This window comes from Myotis myotis, unplaced genomic scaffold, assembly GCF_014108235.1.
Source record: "Myotis myotis isolate mMyoMyo1 unplaced genomic scaffold, mMyoMyo1.p scaffold_m19_p_17, whole genome shotgun sequence".
Classification (NCBI taxonomy): domain Eukaryota; kingdom Metazoa; phylum Chordata; class Mammalia; order Chiroptera; family Vespertilionidae; genus Myotis; species Myotis myotis.
Window position 1 is genome coordinate 18,107,834 of NW_023416321.1, and position 20,619 is coordinate 18,128,452.

The 20,619-nt window shown below is 43.3% G+C and overlaps 1 protein-coding gene across 4 annotated transcripts in view; it reads left to right on the forward strand.

Moving 5' to 3' along the window:
• The first annotated feature begins 1,080 nt into the window (after nt 1–1,080).
• SMURF2 (SMAD specific E3 ubiquitin protein ligase 2) overlaps nt 1,081–20,619 on the forward strand; it is a 99,071-nt gene continuing 79,532 nt past the window's right edge. For all 4 annotated transcript variants that reach the window (XM_036339936.1, XM_036339938.1, XM_036339940.1 and 1 more), the window contains exon 1: nt 1,081–1,646. In XM_036339936.1, coding sequence (XP_036195829.1) covers nt 1,595–1,646 — 52 coding nt within the window. In that variant the 5' untranslated portion in view covers nt 1,081–1,594. The remainder of the gene's footprint in view (nt 1,647–20,619) is intronic.

A 20,619-nucleotide genomic window follows, 5' to 3' on the forward strand; every position in this document is an offset into this window, starting at 1 on the left:
CATCTGCATCATGAAGTGACATCACTGATGAGTTCGAAATAACAACTGACACTAATTTAAGATGAAAAGATCTTAGACTTTATTAAACATTTAACATTGCATTAATGTTATACCAGCCTTAAACAAAGCATACAAAAAAAACCAAAAAACACTCCATGCTGTAATCCTTAGTTTTCACTGTGCTGGACACTTTTGCATGCATACACACAACTTTTTACTGTGCTTTTAAACTCTGATTATTTGTAAACTCTTCCATAAAATATGATCTTTACAACTGCCATGTGAATGGCTGCACAAACCCCCATGCGGATGATGCAATATAATCACCAGGCTGTTTGCTCAATCCACCTTTTGTTATGAACCAAACTCTGCAAAGAACATCTTCTGTATTATTATTCGTCAAGAATAAGTTTCTAAGAGTGCAATGTCAGAGACAAAAGATAAGGTACACTTATTTTTGTGTTGCCCTCCTGAGATGACGACACACAGTACTGAATGCCAAGCGTTTCACACATTTCTCTCCAAGGTTTGTCTTGTTAATAATCCGGTAAGGAAGGCAGTGTCATTATCCTCCTATCCTTGCGCTACAGCTGGAAAGAGCCCGAGCAGGCAGGTATCCTGATCTCTCTCACCAGGTGAGTCCTGGATGGAGGTGGCAGCTGCGATACCAGGAGCAAAACACCTGGGGGCATTTGCTGGAATCCGCGGTATGGAAATTGTGTCCCTTCCCTCCGCGACGCTGCGCCCCCAGAGCGCAGCGGTGCTAACTCTGTTCGCCCCACCTCTCGGCGCGCTGCACGCAGTGGGCGCCCGGTGAATGCAGTCCGCGCCGCGCGGACAAAAGCGCTCCCTGACGTGGCCCGGGCACGACGCCGCTCCTGGTGCCGGAGAGCTGTGCGCCGCCACTTTCTCTGCGGGGCCCCCTCAAGTTCGGCCTGGGACCCGGCGGACCGCGGGCGCCCGCCGGGGCAGAGCCCAGCCTCGCGCCCCGAGCCCCCGCGCGCGCCCGCCCATGCCCCGCCCACTCCCCGCCCATCACTCCTGACCCCGCCCCCTCCCCCTTCCTCCCCCCGCGTCTGCTCCCTGCCCCCCGCAGCCGACGAGTGGCCGCGGCGGCCGCAGGACCCGGTTCGCTCAGACAAGAGGGCGGGTGGAGGAGGAAGCGGCCGATTCCCGAGTCTGCTCCGGCGCCGCCGAGCACCGCCCGCCGCAGCCGACCAGCCCCATCGGCTCCGGGCCCCGCCACGCCGAGAGGAGGGACAGGCGGAGGCGGCTGCGTGGAGGCGGCGGGGGCGCGGGCGCGGGCCGAGGCGGCGCGGCCGGCCGCGGCTGCCGCTTTGTTGTGCGGCCCGGGCAGAGGAAGGAGAAGTGGGAGGAGGGGGGAGCTCGGCGTCCCGCTCCCTCCGCGGCTCATGGCGACGACGCTCGGCACATCCGGGACCCTCCGGCCGTGGCGGCCGCGGCGCCGGCTGCTCGGGCCCCAGCCCCGGCCGCTGTGGTGACTCCGCCGCGCCTCGCCGTCGCCCCCGCCCGCCGCCCGCCGGCCCGGGCCCCGCGCCGCGGCCGCAGCTCCGCCGCCCCCGCCGCCGGGGACATGTCTAACCCCGGGGGCCGGAGGAACGGGCCGGTCAAGCTGCGCCTGACAGGTGAGGGGCAGGGCGGGCCCGGCTGGGCAGCCGCGGGTGGGCGAGCCGGCGGGGGTGCCTGTGGCCTTGGGAAGGGCCGGGGTCGCGATCAGTGGTGAGTTGGGGGGTCGGGGACGTGGGAAGGCCTAGCTCAGGGAGAGTGAGCGCCACACCACTCGCCCTTGTTGGGAAATTCCTGAGAAAGCTAAAGGTGACTCGGGGTCTTTTGTTGAGGGGAGGGGACCCGGTTGGCATTCCAGGCGGATCTGAGGGCGAAGAGCCATGGCCGAGCAACACGAGTCTCCCCCGGGCCTCGGGGAGCGGCCCTGGGAGGCGGCCCAGGTGGGGTCGGCGCGGGGATTCCTGAACCCGGCGGCGGGCTGCGCGCCGTCAGCACTCCTTAAAGATGGAGCGCTTAACGGGAGGGGGTGTGTGTCCCCGGCGGCTCGCTTGTTCGCCCACTCGTGACTCCGTGCAAACCCCGCGCGCTGCTGCCAGCCCGGTAGCCCGTCCACACACCTGGCCGCACGTCCCGGGGAGGGAGGACACCGCGGGGCACCGTCCGGCGTGCCCGCCGCCCGCCGCTCCGGCTCCTGCCCTCTGTGTTTTGGGAGCGTTTGATTGCAGGGCGGCGTGCTCGGGCTGCTCCTGTAGGCCGCACAACTGTCTCCCTGCGAACTCCAGGCCGGCTTTACAAACACTCTTTCTTTCTTTCTTTTTTGCGTGCATGTCTAAGTATGTGCTCATACACACTTTCAACCGAAGTTTCCTTTCTCTCCTCCACCTCCCCCCCTTCCCTCCTCTGGATGGAAAAGAATGTCTGGAGGGTTGCTAGATGGAAGGCTTCCCTTGCAAAGTGTCCATGCGTCCAGGGCCATTGAATCTTTAGCATCACAGATCCATTTTGCTCACCATGCCATTGTTGGCATGCTTACACAGCCGTGCTACACGTTTTAAGGAAACATTAATTCTTGGTTTGAAAAGTGTAGCTGAAATCAGCGTCGTTATCCGCGATTTACCATTCACTTATGCATACATTCCCCACGTTGATTTTCGGATGTGTGGTGAGAAAGATGGTTTTTTCTTAATCTGTGTGTGTGTGTGTGTGTGTGTGGCGCAGTGGTGTGTGTGTGTGTAAGAGTAAACTGTAATTATGTTTGCCTACACTAGACTTTGAGATTTATATGGACTAATTTTTGTAATTGTATGCTTGTGTGTCACATCCCAGTCCACTGGCTGAACTTTCGAGATACAAACTTGCAGTGAATTTGGTATTTGAGAAGTTAGCCTCTGTTGGCTGCAGTTTAAAAAATATATTACTTTAATGACAGTTTTACTTTCCCTAGGGAAAATTGCAAAGAATCATTAACTGAGTGGTTCTTAATGGACAACCTGGACTGGGGGAATGCCTATCTGTCTCCCCTGTTTCCCCCATTCAGTTTCCTTATTTTCTTATGAATCAATGGAAACCTTTATAAGGGATCTTTGTTGCTTTTTTATCTACTGCTGTTCCTCTCCGAGTCAGTCCTGAGTCAGTGATTATGAAAAGAACCTGTGATTCCAGGTGTGCAGAAAGCATCAGAAATAGGCTGTTGGCCATTTACTTCCTTCTAGTCTATATACATGATGAAAAAAAGAGGGAGAAAACAGGGATTTTGATTTTCTGCAGATAAAATAAGTTTGAGGTTTTTTTGTGTGACTCATTAGATCTCAAAGTATTTATCTGTGGTTTCTTGATGCATATGATATATTATAAAAATTCATACACAAAGTTAGGAGAAAAGATTACTTATTATTATTTTTTGGGGGGAGGAGGGAAGGACAGGAACACTGGACTAAATTTATAGAATGATTTTGTATTTTTAGATTTTTCTGAGGAATTTTAAATATACTGTGTCCCCTTACTAGTAATTGTAAAAACAGTTAAGGTACTCTGAATTTCATAAAACCATTGGGAATTTGTCTCTGTCGTATTTTAAGAGAAAAATATTCAAATATTAAAAAAACACTGCTCTTTCCCTTTTGGTTACATGTGATGGATTTTCTTCTGTTTTGCCAGGAAAGTTAACATATATTTTTTTTCTTTTTTGTTCATTTACAAATTAGATGGTATATATTTTAACAAATAGATCTCAAGAGCTGGATTCAATTAGCAGCTTTTTAGGACATAAACATTAAAGGGTTAGATGGAAAAGATTGTTTTGACTGACTGGATAAATGACAGGGCTGTGTTTGATGTGCGTCCAGGAATTGGTCTGGAGCTGGTGCCCAACTTTTCAGTCCATCTTGAGAAGCCAAATAAAATATTTAACCTAGGCCTCATTTTGTTTTCTGGAAAAAAAAAAAAAAAGTTGGTTCTTTGTTAAGACCTTAAGAAATGTTTGGCATACCTTTAGACTAAGTGTTTAACAGTTCATTTAGATCCGAATTCCATAATAGAGGAAAATCGCTAAAAAAAAAAAAAAAAAAAAAAAAGCAGATCACACAATGGGTTTTTATACGTTTTACAATACACTGGATCTGTTAGATGCTTTAGATTATTGTTCTTTGCTTTATGTTAATACAATACCAGCATTTTAAATGTACAGTGTCTTTGATTTCAAGGTGCTTAATGAACTGTAGTTACTCAATTATATTGTTAATGTAGAGATGCCCCTTTACTGAAAGGTGTAAACAATTCTTACGTGGTGACACACACCCTTACTCACTTACTAGTACACATACACACAAACTGAAGGAGAAGAAATATTTGAAGTATGAGATCTCTGCCCACAACAGATATTAGATTTTTCCACCTATTCTGAAGACCACATCAACTAGTGAACAGTTTGGTACTTGTTGATGCTAAGAAGGTAGGGCTAATTTAAACCCAAATTTGAGATTCCTCAGGCCATTAGTGGTTAAAATCAGATTGAGTCCATTAAGCTACTTCTGATGATCTTTATGACGAATTAATATTTGTTCATTATAATGAATTCTGTGGTAAAGATATCAATTTTAACAAATACTTCTAGGGCAAATTGATTATAAAATTTATATACAGTACACTTATGAATATCTGATAACAGGCTTTTCTTACATATTCTTTGTATTTGGTTATAGTAAAATGTTGGGGGTACTTTTTTAATATTTGTTTTTTTTTCCATTCATTGTTTTTGAGAACCAACGAACTGTTTGACCCTAGCTATTTGGAAAAAGCAGTTTAATATAATTGTAATATTTAAAATTCTTAGATATGGAGAAGTAATAGATGACCTTTCCAGACCTTTTTGTAATTTAAATGTTTTTGTATGCTGCTCCTCATATTATTAATTTATAAAACCCTTGGCAGTAATGAGGTTAACCTTGTCTTGCTAATAAAAAATTAACTTTAGCCCTAACTGGTTTGGCTCAGTGGATAGAACGTCGGCCTGTGGACTGAAGGGTCCCAGGTTCGATTCTGGTCAGGACACATGCCTGGGTTGCGGGCTTGATCTCCAGTGGGGGGCATGCAGGAGGCAGCCAATCAATGGTTCTCTCTTTCCATTGATGTTTCTATCTCTCTCTCCCTCTCCCTTCCTCTCTGAAATCAATAAAAATGTTTAAAAAAAAATGAAAAATTAACTTTAAAAACCTCACTTTAGATATGCTGGTATTTTAGTATTGTTTTCCTGCATATTTTATTGATTCAAGGCTTTATTACAACCTGATTATATCTCACAGGTTTCTGAGTAGGAAAATGCCTATATACCATAATGAATTATTCTAGTGGTATTAGTGATTTGAATATCCCCAATTCATTTTATTTTCTTGGTTTCTGAGGAGGAAACCAATCTAGTTTACCTCCTTCCTTTTCTCTTTAAGTTATTTCGTCTACTCTAACCTTTAGACAGGCCTAGGTGCTACATGTAGTTTGGTTTTCATTGGCATGTAAAGTGTGTGTGTGTGTGTGTGTGTGTGTGTTTTAATCATGGATTCTACTTTTTTCCTCTTGGTTGAATTTTAACTATCACAGCATACTAACGTGTCATTTATTTAGCATATAATTTAGTGTATTTCTCATATCACTAAATTTTCAATGTAAATGAAGGACTTTACTTTAGGCAACAAGATTTTTATTTTTGCTATTTTTAAAAAAATATATATTTAATTTTTTTACAGAGAGGAAGGGAGAGGGATAGAGAGTTAGAAACATCGACGAGAGAGAAACATTGATCAGCTGCCTCCTACACACTCCCTACTGGGGATGTGCCCGCAACCAAGGTACATGCCCTTGACTGGAATCGAACTTAGGACCCTTGAGTCCACAGGCCCACGCTCTATCCACTGAGCCAAACTGGTCAGGGCTTATTTTAGCTATTTTTGATGTCTTAAAGATTTTGAAGGCTTTTAAAGATGTAATATGTCCTACTCCTTAAAATAGACCATACTTATCAGAACTTAGTGTTTTATTTATGATTCATGAGTATAAATTATTTATCAGGGCTACCCTGGTCTTGTTTACTGTTACTTCTTTGTTCTAAGAGTGCTGGACCCTTGAAATATACTTTTGTAATCAGCAGTTATGTTTCCATATGACTGACATGTATTGAATGCTTATTAAGTGCCAGATACTGTTATCAGCTTTAATTCTCACAATAGCTCCAAGAGATAGAAAGTTGGAGAGGTTAACTTGGAATTGTCTATATAGAAAGTCTGTTACAAACTTACAAGATTTTGTGTGGAAACACAAATACTTTCCATTTATTTGGAATTACACTTGCCATCCTTGCCAGTCTTTTATTTATTTTTATTTTATTTTTTAAATATATTTTATTGATTTCTTACAGAGAGGAAGGGAGAGGGATAGAGAGCCAGAAACATCGATGAGAGAGAAACATTGATCAGCTGCCTCTTGCACGCCCCCCACTGGGTAGTGCCCGCAACCAAGGTACATGCCCTTGACCGGAATCGAACCTGGGACCCTTGAGTCCGCAGGCTGACGCTCTATCCACTGAGCCAAACCGGTGCTGGCCTTGCCAGTCTTTTAAGATTTAAGTTCAGGATTACCCTTATCCTTATAACTTTTCTTGACCTGAGTTGACCTTTCCTCTGTAACTCACAGAGGGGCATTTGTTGTTTCTGTCTGTAAAATCCATGAAGGCAGAATCCTGTTTCAACATGGATTAAGAGCATTTTGGCATTTTATTGAACCAACTATCGGCCCGACGCATGAAAATCGTTCACTGTGGCGGGGGGGCGGGGGGGGGAGGCGAGGGGAGAAACACCCCTCAGCCTAGCCTGCACCCTCTCACAGTTGGGACTCTTTAGGGCAGCGGTTCTCAACCTGTGGGTCGCGACCCCTTTGGCGGTCAAACGACCCTTTCACAGGGGTTGCCTAAGACCATCCTGCATATCAGATATTTACATTACGATTCATAACAGTAGCAACATTACAGAAGTAGCAACGACAATAATTTTATGGTTGGGTCACAACATGAGAAACTGTATGTAAAGGGCCAGAAGGTTGAGAACCACTGCTTTAGGGGATGTCCACCTGTCCGCAGTCAGACATTCATTCCTCTTGTACTCCGGGGCTCTCGAAGTCTGGGCCCCCCCCTCCTTACTGCCCGCCTGCAGCCGAGGCAGGAGAGGGTCCCGCCACTGCCTCTGTGCTGGCCAGCTGTGAACCCGGCATCTTGCTAAGTGGTGCTCCCTCTGTGGGAGCACACTGACCACCAGGGCGCAGCTCCTGCATGGGGCCAGGGAGGGATGTGGGAGGTTGGCCAGCCAGGAAGGGACTGTGGAGGGATCCAGGGTGTGTTCGGCCCATCTTGCTCGGTCCCGATTGGCCAGACCCCAGCAGCAAGCTCACCTACCGGTCGGAGTATCTGTCCCCTGGAGGTCAGCGCATGTCATAGCGACTGGTCGACTGTCTCCCTGCCCCCCCCCCCCCCCCCCGTGGTCAGTGCAAATCATATGGAGCGGCTGAGTGACTGTAGCATATCATTAGCATATTATGCTTTGATTGGTTGAATGGCCAACCAGGCACTTAGCATATTGGGCTTTTATTATATAGGACTAGAGGCCCAGTGCACAAAAATTTGTGCACTCGTGGGGGGAAGAGGGGGTCCCTCAGCCTGGCCTGTGCCCTCTCGCAGTCTGGGACCCCTCGGGAGATAACGCCCTGCTGGCTTAGGCCTGCTCCCGAGTGGCAGAGGGCAGGCCCAATCCCTAGGTGAAGCCCCTGGTCGGGCTCAGAGCAGGGCCGATTGGGGAGTTGGGGCGCCGCCCCCTGTCATGCACAGAGCAGGGCAGATTGGGAGGTTGCAATGCCACCCTCAGTCATGCTCAGGGTAGGGCCGATTAGGGGGTTGGGGCACCGCCCCCTGTCACATTCAAGGCAGGGTCGATGGGGAGGTTGCGGCGTCACCCCCTGTCACGCACAGAGCAGGGCCAATTAGGGGGTTGGGGTGCTGCCCCCTGTCACGCACAAAGCAGGGCCCATCAGGGGGGTTGGGGCTCCTTACCCTGTCACGCACAGAGCAGGGTCGATCAGGGGGTTGGGGAGCTCCCCCCTGTCACGCACAGAGCAGGGCTGATCAGGGGGTTGGGGAGCTCCCCCCTGTCATGCACAGAGCAGGGCCCATTAGGGGGTTGAGGAGCTCCCCCCTGTCACTCACAGAGTAGGGCCGATAGGGGAGTTGGGGCACCGCCCCCTGTCACACACACAGCAGGGCGGATCAGGGGGTTGGGGCGCCGCCCTCTATCACCCACAGAGCAGGGCCGATCAGGGGGTTGGGGCGCCGCCACTGTCACACTCACAGCAGGGCCGATGGGGAGGTTATGGCTCTACCCCATCACACACAGAGCAGGGCCCATTGGGGGGGGGGGTTTGGGGCACTGCACCTTGTCACACACAGAGCTGCAGGGCGATTAGGGGGTTGGGGAGCTCCCCCGTATCAGGCACAGAGCAGGGCTGATCAGGAGGTTGGGGCGCCTTCCCCTGTCACGAACAGAGCAGGGCAGATAGGGAGGTTGTGGCCCCATCCCCTGTCACACACAGAGCGCAGGGCGATCAGGGGGTTTGGGCGCTGCCCCCTGTCACACTGATCCCGGTGCCAGGAAGCCTCTCAGCTCCGCTGATCCTGGTGCTGGGATGCCTTGCACCTCCGCTGATCCCAGTGCTGGGAGGCATGTTACCCTTTTACTATATAGGATAGAGGCCTGGTGCATGGGTGGGGCTGGCTGGTTTGCCCTGAAGGGTGTCCTGGATCAGGGTGGGGGTCCCCACTGGGGTGCCTGGCCAGCCTGGGTGAGGGGATGATGGCTGTTTGCAGCTGGTCACACACCCTTCAGGGTCGGGGGTCCCCACTGGGGTGCCTGGCCAGTCTGGGTGAGGGGCTGAGGGCTGTTTTCAGGCTGGCGGGTGACTGAAGCTCCCAACTGCTCCTTTTTTTCTTTTTTTTTTATTCTGGGCCAGCTTTAGCTCTGGCTCCAGCTCTGAGGCCTCTGCTGCTAAAAGCAGGTATCTGGTTTGTTTGGGTTCTATAATCGAAACAATGTATAACTCCAGCTCTGAGATCCTGGCTCGCTGAAAGCAGGTTTCTGGGGTTTTGTTTAGCTTCTATATTTGTTACAATGTTTCAAACTGCAGGCTCAGAGGCCGGCAAGGCAGGCGGGGAACATTGGTTTCCTCTGTCACTGAAGCAAGCAAGCCTCATGTTAGTTTCAAGCTGCCTGGCTGCTGGCGGCCCTCTTGGCTGGCAGTTAATTTGCATATCTCGCTGATTAGCCAATGGGAAGGGTAGCGGTCGTACGCTAATTACCATGTTTCTCTTTTATTAGATAGGATGATGGAGACACAGAAGTGGTTCTATGTAATTTTCTATGTGTTCTTTGTGACTAATGCATTGAATGTGAGTGGCAAGACATGAAGCAACAGATAGGGACAAACCCATTTAAGACCCTGTTATATTTTGCCAAGAAGTTTGATTTGTTTTTTAAGGTGGTGAGGATTATAAGCTTTGGTATATTTGATGTTTAGTAACATTAATCTTGGGGCAATAGGGAGGATGGACTGGGATGGGAATCGTGAAGACTGATTTTTTAGGATAACCAGTTAAGAGGATGCCACAAAAACCATTCTTCATGAGATTTTCTTCTTTTCACTTTTATTTCCCAATGTTGTTATTACAGATAATTGCTATAAACATCTTGATGTAGATAACTTTTTGTTTTAAGGATTATTTTCTTAGGATATTTTATAGAAAGAGTGCAGTTGTGTTAAAGGGTATGGATGCTTTTAAGGTTCTTGATTAATTTTTCTCAGTCTGCTTCCTGAAAGAATTGTGCCTATTTTAGAGCAGCAATGGATAAGTAAATCTCTCTTTTTATTATTCTATTACAAGCATTAACTCTTATTTAAAAAATTAAAAAAAATCCTCACCCTTTCTGTCACTTGAGGACAATTTTTTATTGATTTTTAGAGAGAGGGAGGGAGGAAGGAAAGGATAGAGAAAGAGAGAAAGAGAGAGAGAAAGAAACATAGATCAGTTGCCTCCCATATGTGCCCAACTGGGGATGGAACCCACAACTTAGGTATATGCCTTGATTGGGAATCGAATCCACAACCTTTGTTGTTGTTGGTATGGATGATGCTCCAACCAACTGTGCCAACCGGTCAGGAGTTAGCATATAGTTTTAAACATTTGTGAAGTTGAATATTTTCCTTTCTGTTTCTTAATTATATTTCTCTTTGTTGACTTGTTTGGCTTTGTCCTAGTTATCTGTTAGGGTTTTAGTTTTTTCTTATTGATTTGCCTGAGAATTAAAAAGATATTAGTCTGTTGTCATATTTGCTACAAACATTTTCCCCAGTCTGTTATTTGTCTTTTAATTTTGACCATTTTTGGACACGCAGAAATTTGTTATTTTTAGGAGTCAAATCTGTCCAACTTTTCTTTTGTTTTTCCTATTATTTCTATACTTAGGAAGGCCTTTTTCTTCAAGAGGCTTAGTAAATATTTAAGTACGTTTTATTTTAGTGTCTTAAAAAAATGGTTTAGGAGGCTCTTTCCTCCCAAATTGCTATTTAGTCACCTCATCATTATTTATTAACCAGTTCTTCCTTTCCACAGTGATATATCTTTTTAGTCACGTTAAATTAGTTATGGTAGAATCAGATTATCTCTTGTTCTGTGCCATATTTTTTCATTATAGTAGTTTTATAATTTAGTTTAATATTTTTTGGTATTTTATATATTTGCTTTTCTATATGAATATTAAACTTGTTAAATTTATAAAGAAATTTCATTGGGATTGTAATTAGAATTGCATTACTTTGGGAGAAGGAGGTATTTAAGTGCAGTTTTTAGTTTTCTCACCTAGGAGCATTTTATGTTTTTATACTTACTTAAGCATTTGTCTGTATTGCTCAGAATAGTTTAATAGTTTTCTTCCTATGTTTTTTTAAAATATATTTTTATTGATTTCAGAGAGGAAGGCAGAGGGAGAGAGAGAGACAAACATCAGTGATGAGAGAGAATCATTGACTGGCTGCCTCCTGCACGCCCCCTACTGAGGATCAAGCCCTCAACCCAGGCATGTGTCCTTGACTGGAATTGAACCTGATACCATTCAGTCCACAGGCCAACAACACTGTAGCCACTGAGCCAAACTGACTAGGGCTCTTCCTATGTTTTAATGTAATTCCAGCTAATTTATATTTGTGGCATTTCATTGTATTTTCTGGTCTTCATTATGGTTTATATGTAGGAATGCCATCATGCATATTTCTGCTTCATTAGAGTTTTGCAGAACATGAAGCCTCTTAATTTTTCACTTGATGCCAATTGTCTGGGTATCAGTATCTGGCAGTTTTTGCAGTTGAATATTAACATTTTTCTTCTCTTTTAGGTTTTCCCACTAATGTATAATTAGTATAAAAAGAGGAATTTTATGTTAATTTGTTTTAGAGGAACTTCTGAAAGTATTGAGTGCTTTAAAAAAACTACATTGAGCCAAAACCGGTTTGGCTCAGTGGATAGAGCGTCGGCCTGCGGACTGAAGGGTCCCGGGTTCGATTCCGGTCAGGGGCATGTACCTGGTGGCAGGCATATCTCCAGTGGGAGATGTGCAGGAGGCAGCTGATCGATGTTTCTCTCTCATCGATGTTTCTAACTCTCTATCTCTCTCCCTTTCTCTCTGTAAAAAAATCAATAAAATATATTAAAAAAAAAAACTACATTGAACAAGGCTTTAAGTATCAACATGTATCTCAAGTTTGGCAGTTTAGTTTCTTACTAAAAATTGACAGCAGACATAAAACTTCAGTTTTAAAATAAATCTTGCATTCATTCTAGTAGGAATTACTACATAGATGATTGCATAAAGGGTATTTCTTTCTTCCCACAGAGTTTCCTTGTGCCCTCACATAGCCAGTCCCCTTCTCCCATCTCTAGTCCTTGGCAACCACTAGTTTACTTTCTGTCACTACAGTTTTGCGTTCTCTAAAATTTTATGTAAATGGAATCGGGCTTCTTTCACTTAGCATAGTGCTTTTGAGGTCCATTCATGTGTATCAGTTGTTCCTATTTATTCCTGAGAAATGTTGCATTGTATACATATATCCCATTTTGTTTATTCGTTCACATATATTCACAGACATTTGTTGCTTTGGGACTTTAGACATGAAAAGTCACTATGACCTTTTGAGTATACCTCTCTTTTTGAATGTTTTTATTTCCAATGATTAGGATTGTTGGGTTGTATGGTAAATATGTATTTAACTTTAAGAAAATTTGCTAAAGCCCTAGCCGGTTTGGCTCAGTGGATAGAGCGTTGGCCTGCGGACTGAAGGGTCCCAGGTTCGATTCTGGCCAAGGGCATATGCCTGGGTTGCCGGCTTGATCCCCAGTAGGGGGCATGCAGGAGGCAGCCGATCAATGATTCTCTCTCATCACTGATGTTTCTATCTCTCTATCCCTCTCCCTTCCTCTCTAAAATCAATAAAAATATATTAAAAAAAAATTGCTAAACTATTTTTCATAGACGTACAGTTTTGCATTTTTATCAGAAGTATATGAGAGCATGGGAAAACATACTTGTCAGTGTTATATGAGATAAGGGCCTAATCTCCAAAATTTATAGGGAACTCATACATATTAACAAAAGGAAGATAAGCAATCCAATAAAAAAATGGGCAAAGGACAAATAGACACTTTTTGGAAGTGGACGTATGGAAGGCCAAGAGACATATGAAAACATGCTCAAAGTTGCTAATCATCTGAGAGATGCAAATCAAAATGACAATGAGGTACCATCTCACACCTGTCAGAATGGCTGTCATCAACAAATCGACAAATGACAAGTGCTGGCGAGGATGTGGGAATGCTGGTGGGAATGCAAGACTGGTGCAGTCACTGTGGAAAACAGTATGGAGTTTCCTCAAAAAATTAAAAATGGAACTCCCATTTGACCCAGTAATCCCACTTCTAGGAATATATCCCAAGAGATCAGAAACACCAATCAGAAAGGATATATGCATCCCTATGTTCATAACAGCACAATTTACAATAGCTAAGATTTGGGAACAGCCTAAGTGCCCATCTGCAGATGAGTGGATTAAAAAACTGTGATACATCTACACAATGGAATACTATGTTGCTGTAAAAAAGAAAGAACTCTTATCACCATTCGCAACAGCATGGATGGACATGGAGAGTGTTATGCTAAGTGAAATAAGCCAGTTGGAGAAAGATAAATATCACATGATCTCACTCATCTGTGGAATATAATGAACAACATAAGCTGATGAACAAAAATAGATCCAGAGACAGAAGCATCAAACAGACCATCAGACTTCAGAGGGAAGGTAGGGGAAGGTGAGGGTTGGGGGAGGGGGGGGGGAAGAGATCAACCAAAGGACTTACATGCATGCATATAAGCATAACCATTGGACACAGACAGTAAGGGGGTGAGGGCATGTGCTGGGGGGTGGGAGTGGTTGGGGAGAGGTCAATGGGGGGAAAAGGAGACATATGTAATAATGCTATATGTCAATGGTTCTCAATCTTCTGGCCCTTTAAATACAGTTCATCATGTTGTGACCAAACCATAAAATTATTTTCGTTGATACTTCATAACTGTAATGTTGCTACTGTTATGAATCGAATGTAAATATCTGATATGCAGGATGGTCTTAGGCGACCCCTGTGAAAGGGTTGTTTGACCGCCAAAGGGGTCGCGACCCACAGGTTGAGAACCGCTGCGTATGTAACACTTTAAACAATAAAGAATTTTTAAAAAAATGTATGAGAGTTCCTATTGCTCCCAAACTTAGCACTTGCTGTTGTTAGTCTTTGATTATAGCTATTCTAATTGGTATGTAGAGATATTTTAATATAGCCTTAATTGTAATTTTATTATTGACCTACAGTGTTAAGCATCTTTTTCATGGACTTGTTATCCTTGTTAATAGCTATTCAAATCTTTTGCTCATAGTTTAATGTGCTTTTTAAAAATTTATTTCAGAGAGAAGAAGAGAGAGGGATAGAGAAATGGAAACCTCAATGATAGAATCATTGATCGGCTGCCTTTTGCACGCCCCCTACTGGTGAACAAGCCTAAAACCCAGGCATGTGCCCTGACGGGGAATGGACCCATGACCTCTTGTTTATGGGTTGATGCTTAACCACTGAGCCATATCCACTGGGCTTTTGCTCATAGTTTTAAAATTGGGCTGTGTTCTTACTGAGATTTGAGAATTCTTTTTGTATTCCAGATATAAGTCCTTTATCAGATATGTGTTTTACAAGTATTTTCTTTTATATTGTGACTTTTCCTCCCTCAGTAGTATCTTGAAGAGCAGAAGTTTTGGTTTTGACTAAACCCTGTTTGTCATTTTTTTCTTTTATGGTATAGCTTTTTATGTCATAGCTAAGAAATTTTTTCCTAATTCTCAGTGCTAAAGATTTTCTTTTATATTTTCTTCTGCATTATTTAGAACATTAGTTATTATATTTAGATCTATGACTCTTCTAAAGTTAATTTTTTAATATGATATGAGAGGTAGGAATCACAGTTCTTTATATATATATATATATATATATATGGCACTATTTGTTAAAAATATTTGTATTTCCTCTATTGAATTATCTTGGCACTTTGGCTGAAACATCAATTGATAATATACATGTAGTTTTATTTCTGGACTCTCTTCTGTTCCTTTTATCTATAATTCTACTATTTATAAGTTTATCATTTATAATCCACACTTTATTTTTGATTTTTGTAGCTTTCACATAAGTCTTCTGATTTCGAACATTGATGTAGAAGCTTTTCATAAACATTTTTATAAGAATAGATTAATAGCATAATTGCATCTTTTAAATTTAGAATCTTATAATGATTTAAAATCTTGTAATGTTCTAGAGCCTTTATTTTGTTTAATCAGCCAACAAATGTTTACCAGTTTCTTTTTTTTAAAATTCTTTATTAGTTAAGGTATTACAAATGTGTCCTTAACCCCCCATTAACCCCTCCCCCCCCACTCATGTTCTCATCCCCCTGTTGTCCGTGTCCATTGGTTTGGCTTATATGCATGCATACAAGTCCTTTGGTTGATCTCTTCCCCTTACCTGCTCCCTCCCCTACTTTCCCTCTGGGGAGTGATAGTCTGATCACTGTTTCTCTGCCTTTGGATCTGTCCCTGTTTATCAGTCTATGTTGTTCTCTATAATCCACAAATGAGTGAGATCATGTGGTATTTATCTTTCTCTGACTGGCTTATTTCACTTAGCAAGTGTACCAGTTTCTTGACATGTGTCAGACATGATATAAGAAATCAGAATATACCTAGATTGGATTCTCTTTTTCTTTTCAAAATTTCTATTAAGGATCTTTAAAAAATTTATTAATTTTTTTTCTCTTGCTGGCTGAAAATGAATTGCAGTGGAGGAGAAACCAAGATGGCAGCATAGGTAAACACCTGAAATTGCTGCCTCGCACAACCACTTCAAAAATACAACTAAAAGACAAAACGGACATCATCCAGAACCACAGGAAGGCTGGCTGAGTGGAAATTCTACAACTAGAAGGAAAGAGAAAAGCACACTGAGACTCAGAGGAGATGCAGAAGTAAAGTGCAGAGCTGGGCCTCATCTGGGCACCTCCAAACCCCAAACAAAGAAGAGGAATCTGCAGATCTTTCCGTAGCTCCTGCTGGATAGCCTCAGGCAGAGGCTCAATTAGCACCTCCTTAGAGATCCAAGAGCCAGTGTACCCAGTGGTCAGAGTGGGACCATCCAGATTACAACTCCTCAGAACCATAAGGGACACACTCGGGGGCAGATGCAGAAAGCACCAAAGCCCCACTGAAGCAAGTCTTGCCCCATAAGGGTGTCTCCAGCACAGACGTTCTCCTACTGTAGACACAGCTGAATCTCACAGCCAATTGGCCTGGAGGTCAATTCCTCCCACTGATACCAACAACAATCAAGGCTTAACTACAACAAGACTGTGCACAAAGCCCACAAAGGGATGCACCAAGAGTGTCCACCTCAGGTAATTGGGGAGTCTGAGTCACTGGGCCTTATAGGACACCTAGCACAGAAAGCCACTGTTATCAACACAGGGAAGCAGCCAAAATGCGGAGACAAAGAAACAGGTCACAAATGACAGAAATGGAGGAAAGCAAACTACTGGATATAGAGTTCAAAACCACGGTTATAAGGTTTTTCAAGAATTTTCTAGAAACCGCCGACAAAATTTAGTGAGACCCTCGAGGATATGAAAAAGGGCCAACTAGAAATTAAGCATACACTGACTGAAATAAAGAATATTATACAGAGACCCAAAAGCAGACTAGAGAACCGCAAGAATCAAGTGAAAGATTTGAAATACAAAGAAGCAAAAAACACCCAACTGGATAAGCAAAAAGAAAAAAGAATCCAAAAATATGAAGATAGTGTAAGGAGCCTCTGGGACAACTTCAAGTGTACCAACATCCGAATTATGGGGGTGCCAGAAGAAGAGAGAGAGCAAGATATTGAAAACGTATTTGAAGAAATAATGACAGAAAACTTCCCCTACCTGGTGAAAGAAATAGACTTACAAGTCCAGGAAGCACAGAGAACCCCAAACAAAAGGAATCCAAAGAGGACCACACCAAGACACATCATAATTAAAATGCAAGAGCAAAAGACAAAGAGAGAATCTTAAAAACAGCAAGAGAAAAACAGTTACCTACAAGGGAGTACCCATACGATTATCAGCTGATTTCTCAACAGAAACTATGCAGGCCAGAAGGGAGTGGCAAGAAATATTCAAAGTGATGAATAGCAAGAACCTACAACCAGCCCTGACCGGTTTGGCTCAGTGGATAGAGCATCGGCCTGTGGACTCAAGGGTCCTGGGTTCGATTCCAGTCAAGGGCATGTACCTTGGTTGCGGGCACATCCCCAGGGGGGTGTGTGCAGGAGGCAGCTGATCGATTTTTCTCTCTCATTGATGTTTCTAACTCCCTATCCCTCTCCCTTCCTCTCTGTAAAAAATCAGTAAAATATATTTTAAAAAAAGATAAAAAAGAAAAAGAACCTACAACCAAATTTACTTTACCCAGCAAAGCTATATGAAGGTCAGATAAAGAGTTTCACAGATAAGAAAAAGCTAAAGGAGTTCATCACCACCAAACCAGTATTATATGAATGCTGAAAGGTATTCTTTAAGAAGAGGAAGAAGAAGAAAAAGGTAAAGATAAAAATTATGAACAACAAGTACATATCAACAAGTGAATCTAAAAATCAAGTGAATAAAAAATCTGATGAACAGAATAAACTGGTGAATATAATAGAATCAGGGGCATAGAAAGGGAGTAGACTAACAGTTCTCGGGGGAAAGGGGTGTGGGGGGATGCGGGAAGAGACTGGACAAAAATCATACACCTATGGACAAGGATGCGGGGGCGGGGTAAGGGTAGAGGGTGGTGTGGGAACCGGGTGGAGGGGAGCTATGGGGGGAAAAAGAGGAACAACTGTAATAATCTGAACAATAAAGATTTAATTAAAAAAAAAAGAAAATGAATTGCAACAAGCATGACTTAATAGGATTTGCCTATTTACCTGTTATCCATCCTCCTCAATTCATATTTGGAAAAGGTGAGATAAAAGAATAAACATCTCTAAAATGTGGCAGTAGAAAAGAAAGTATATAATTGTTTTATTAAATGTGAATTGGATTCTAGTTTTCAAATTTGTATTTTATATTATGATCATGTATGTTTTTCTATATGACAAAAGAAAGGAAGAAACTTAATTTTATTAAAATCCAAGTAGGCTTTTATTTGACCACTTTGCATTTCTCGGAACTGTCAAAGCAGACATCATAATGTAGATCTTATTTACTGTGAAAGATATAGGTGGTAATTTTGTGGGAGGCAGTTGGGATGTTGTAGAAAGAATGTAGAACTTGGAGGCAGAAAATTTGGATTCAGATACTAGTTATGCCACTGATGAGTTTTGTGCCGTCAAGCAAATCACTTACTTTCTTGGTGCCTCTGCTTTTAGTTATAAATGCATTCTTTAAATTATGGTATATTTATTTTAGAATTCTAATGGGCAAGATATAATGTATATGAAAAATATTGTTTAAGCTGTAAGGTATCATGTTAATGTGTTTTGTCATTTTTTACCGAAGACTGTGTTTTAAATAATTTAGTCGTAACTAATTATATGCTGTGTTTTATAGGAGCAAGTACAACATTGATGTAGGTATTGATTTAGATGATATCAAGTCTTATAACAGAGGTATAAATGTCTTACCCACTTTGGGGTATTAGTATATCATAAAGAAATTATATAATTAAATTAGCTATTGTGATAATTTTTATCTTTAAGTAATATAGACAATGCTTAGAAAATTAACTGTATTTTCCCCTCTCTTTTTTTTGAAAGAAAGAACAGTTTGAATGGCTTAGGATTTTGGAGGTGGGGGAACTGTTTGGACCCAAGTCTTAAATACATTTCCCTGTAGCTTGTTGGCACTTTCAAAAATAGTAAACTGATGAACAAAAATAGAGCCAGAGTCATAGAAGCATCGAACAGACCTCAAAGTGAAAGTGGGGGAGGTGGGAAGGTAAGAGATCAACCAAAGGACTTGTATGCATGCATGCATATGAGCATAACCAATGGACACAGACAGTAGGTGGGCGGTGAGGGCATGTGCTGGGGGGTGGGAGTGGCTGGGGAGAAGTCAATGGGGGAAAAAGGAGACTTATGTAATTCTTTAAACAATAAAGAATTTAAATAAAAAAAAAAATAGCCTGTAGTTTCACCTCTTCCCAGTAGATGGGATTATTTCTGTACAGGTAGGTGTCAAGAGTGAGTAAAGACCTGTAAAACTGGGACTATCTAAATGAGGGTACGCACTTCAAATAAATGGAGTTGGAGAATTGAAACTACCAAAGGTGATGCTGGCTTCTAATACAAATTCATACTTTAGGATAAACTTTCTTATATAAACTATATGCTATATATAGTTTTTTTTTTTTTTTTAAATATATATTTTATTGATTTTTTACAGAGAGGAAGGGAGAGGGATAGAGAGTTAGAAACATCGATGAGAGAGAACCACCGATCAGCTGCCTCCTGCACACCCCCTACTGGGGATGTGCCCGCAACCAAGGTACATGCCCTTGACTGGAATCGAACCCGGGACCCTCCAGTCCTCAGGCCGACGCTCTATCCACTGAGCCAAACCAGTTAGGGCGCTATATATAGTTTTTATTATATTCTTATGTCATTAGGCTTTAAATATAACTTTCTTGCCCAGCTGGAGTGGTTCAGTGGTTGAGCATCAACCTGTGAACCAGGAAGTCATGGTTTGATTTTCGGTCAGGGCACATGCCCGGGTTGCTGGCTTGATTCGCAGTAGGGGCTTGCAGGAGACAGCTGATCAATGGTTCTCTCTCATTGTTGATGTTTCTGTTGCTCTCTACCTCTCCTTTTCTTTCTGAATTCAATAAAGATAGCCTATATAATAAAAGACCAGCGACTGAATGGTGGAATGACCAGAACAACTGGTTGACCAGTTGCTATAATGTGCACTGACCACCAGGGAGCAGACGTTCAATGTAGGAGCTGCCCCCGATGGTCAGTGTGCTACCACAGTGGGAGTGCTGCTCCGCTGACCGCGATGAGCAGCTGCTCCCACTGCAAGCCCCTGGCCGACGGGCGATCGTGGCCTCCTCGCCCTAGGCTCCTCCGCCTCGCTCCCTGCCATCTCCTCCAGATACCCACAGCCTGTTCAGCCTGGTGGCCAAGCTTGTAGAGCTGACCCTGGAGGCTGGGAGGCGGGTTCATGGCTGCCGCAGGACTGAGGCCTACTCTGCTGCCTCTCAGTGCTATTGTCCTTGGGCCAGATTCTGACCGGGTCCCCTGGAGAGGCGAGTGCTCTGGCACCACAGAAGATGCCGGACCAGGGAGCAGCTTCTCAGAGGGCAGGTCCATAGCTTCTTGGCTGACCAGGATGAGTGGCACTTCCACAGTGGGCTGATCTCCGCAAGCGATGCCCCCCACCAGTGCATTAATCCCGTGCACCAGGCCTCTAGTATTTTAATAAAAGAGAAGTCAAGTAAATGCTATTACTTTCCAGAAAGTTAAAAAAATCATGATACATTATTGGCATATAAATTAAAGAATTAAAAAAATTTGACATTGCTATAATAAAACTCTCCTGCTTATTTATGTGAATTAGTTTTCTTAGCACTTATATTTATTGAAAAATAGGAGTAGAATAGGAATAGAGTATTTACAGTAAACAATATTTACTCATAGATACATGAACTAATGGAAAATAAGAAAGCCTTATCCATCTCATGAAGAGATGCATTTTAAATTCGTTTCCTCCTCTCCCCCTTCCCATATTTGAATAATTGGTTTGTTCCAATCAGAATACAGAAAAGGTCTATTTGGTTGGTATGTCTCAAATCTCTTTTAAACTATAGCCTCCCCCCTTTTTTCTTTGAATTTTCTTTGAA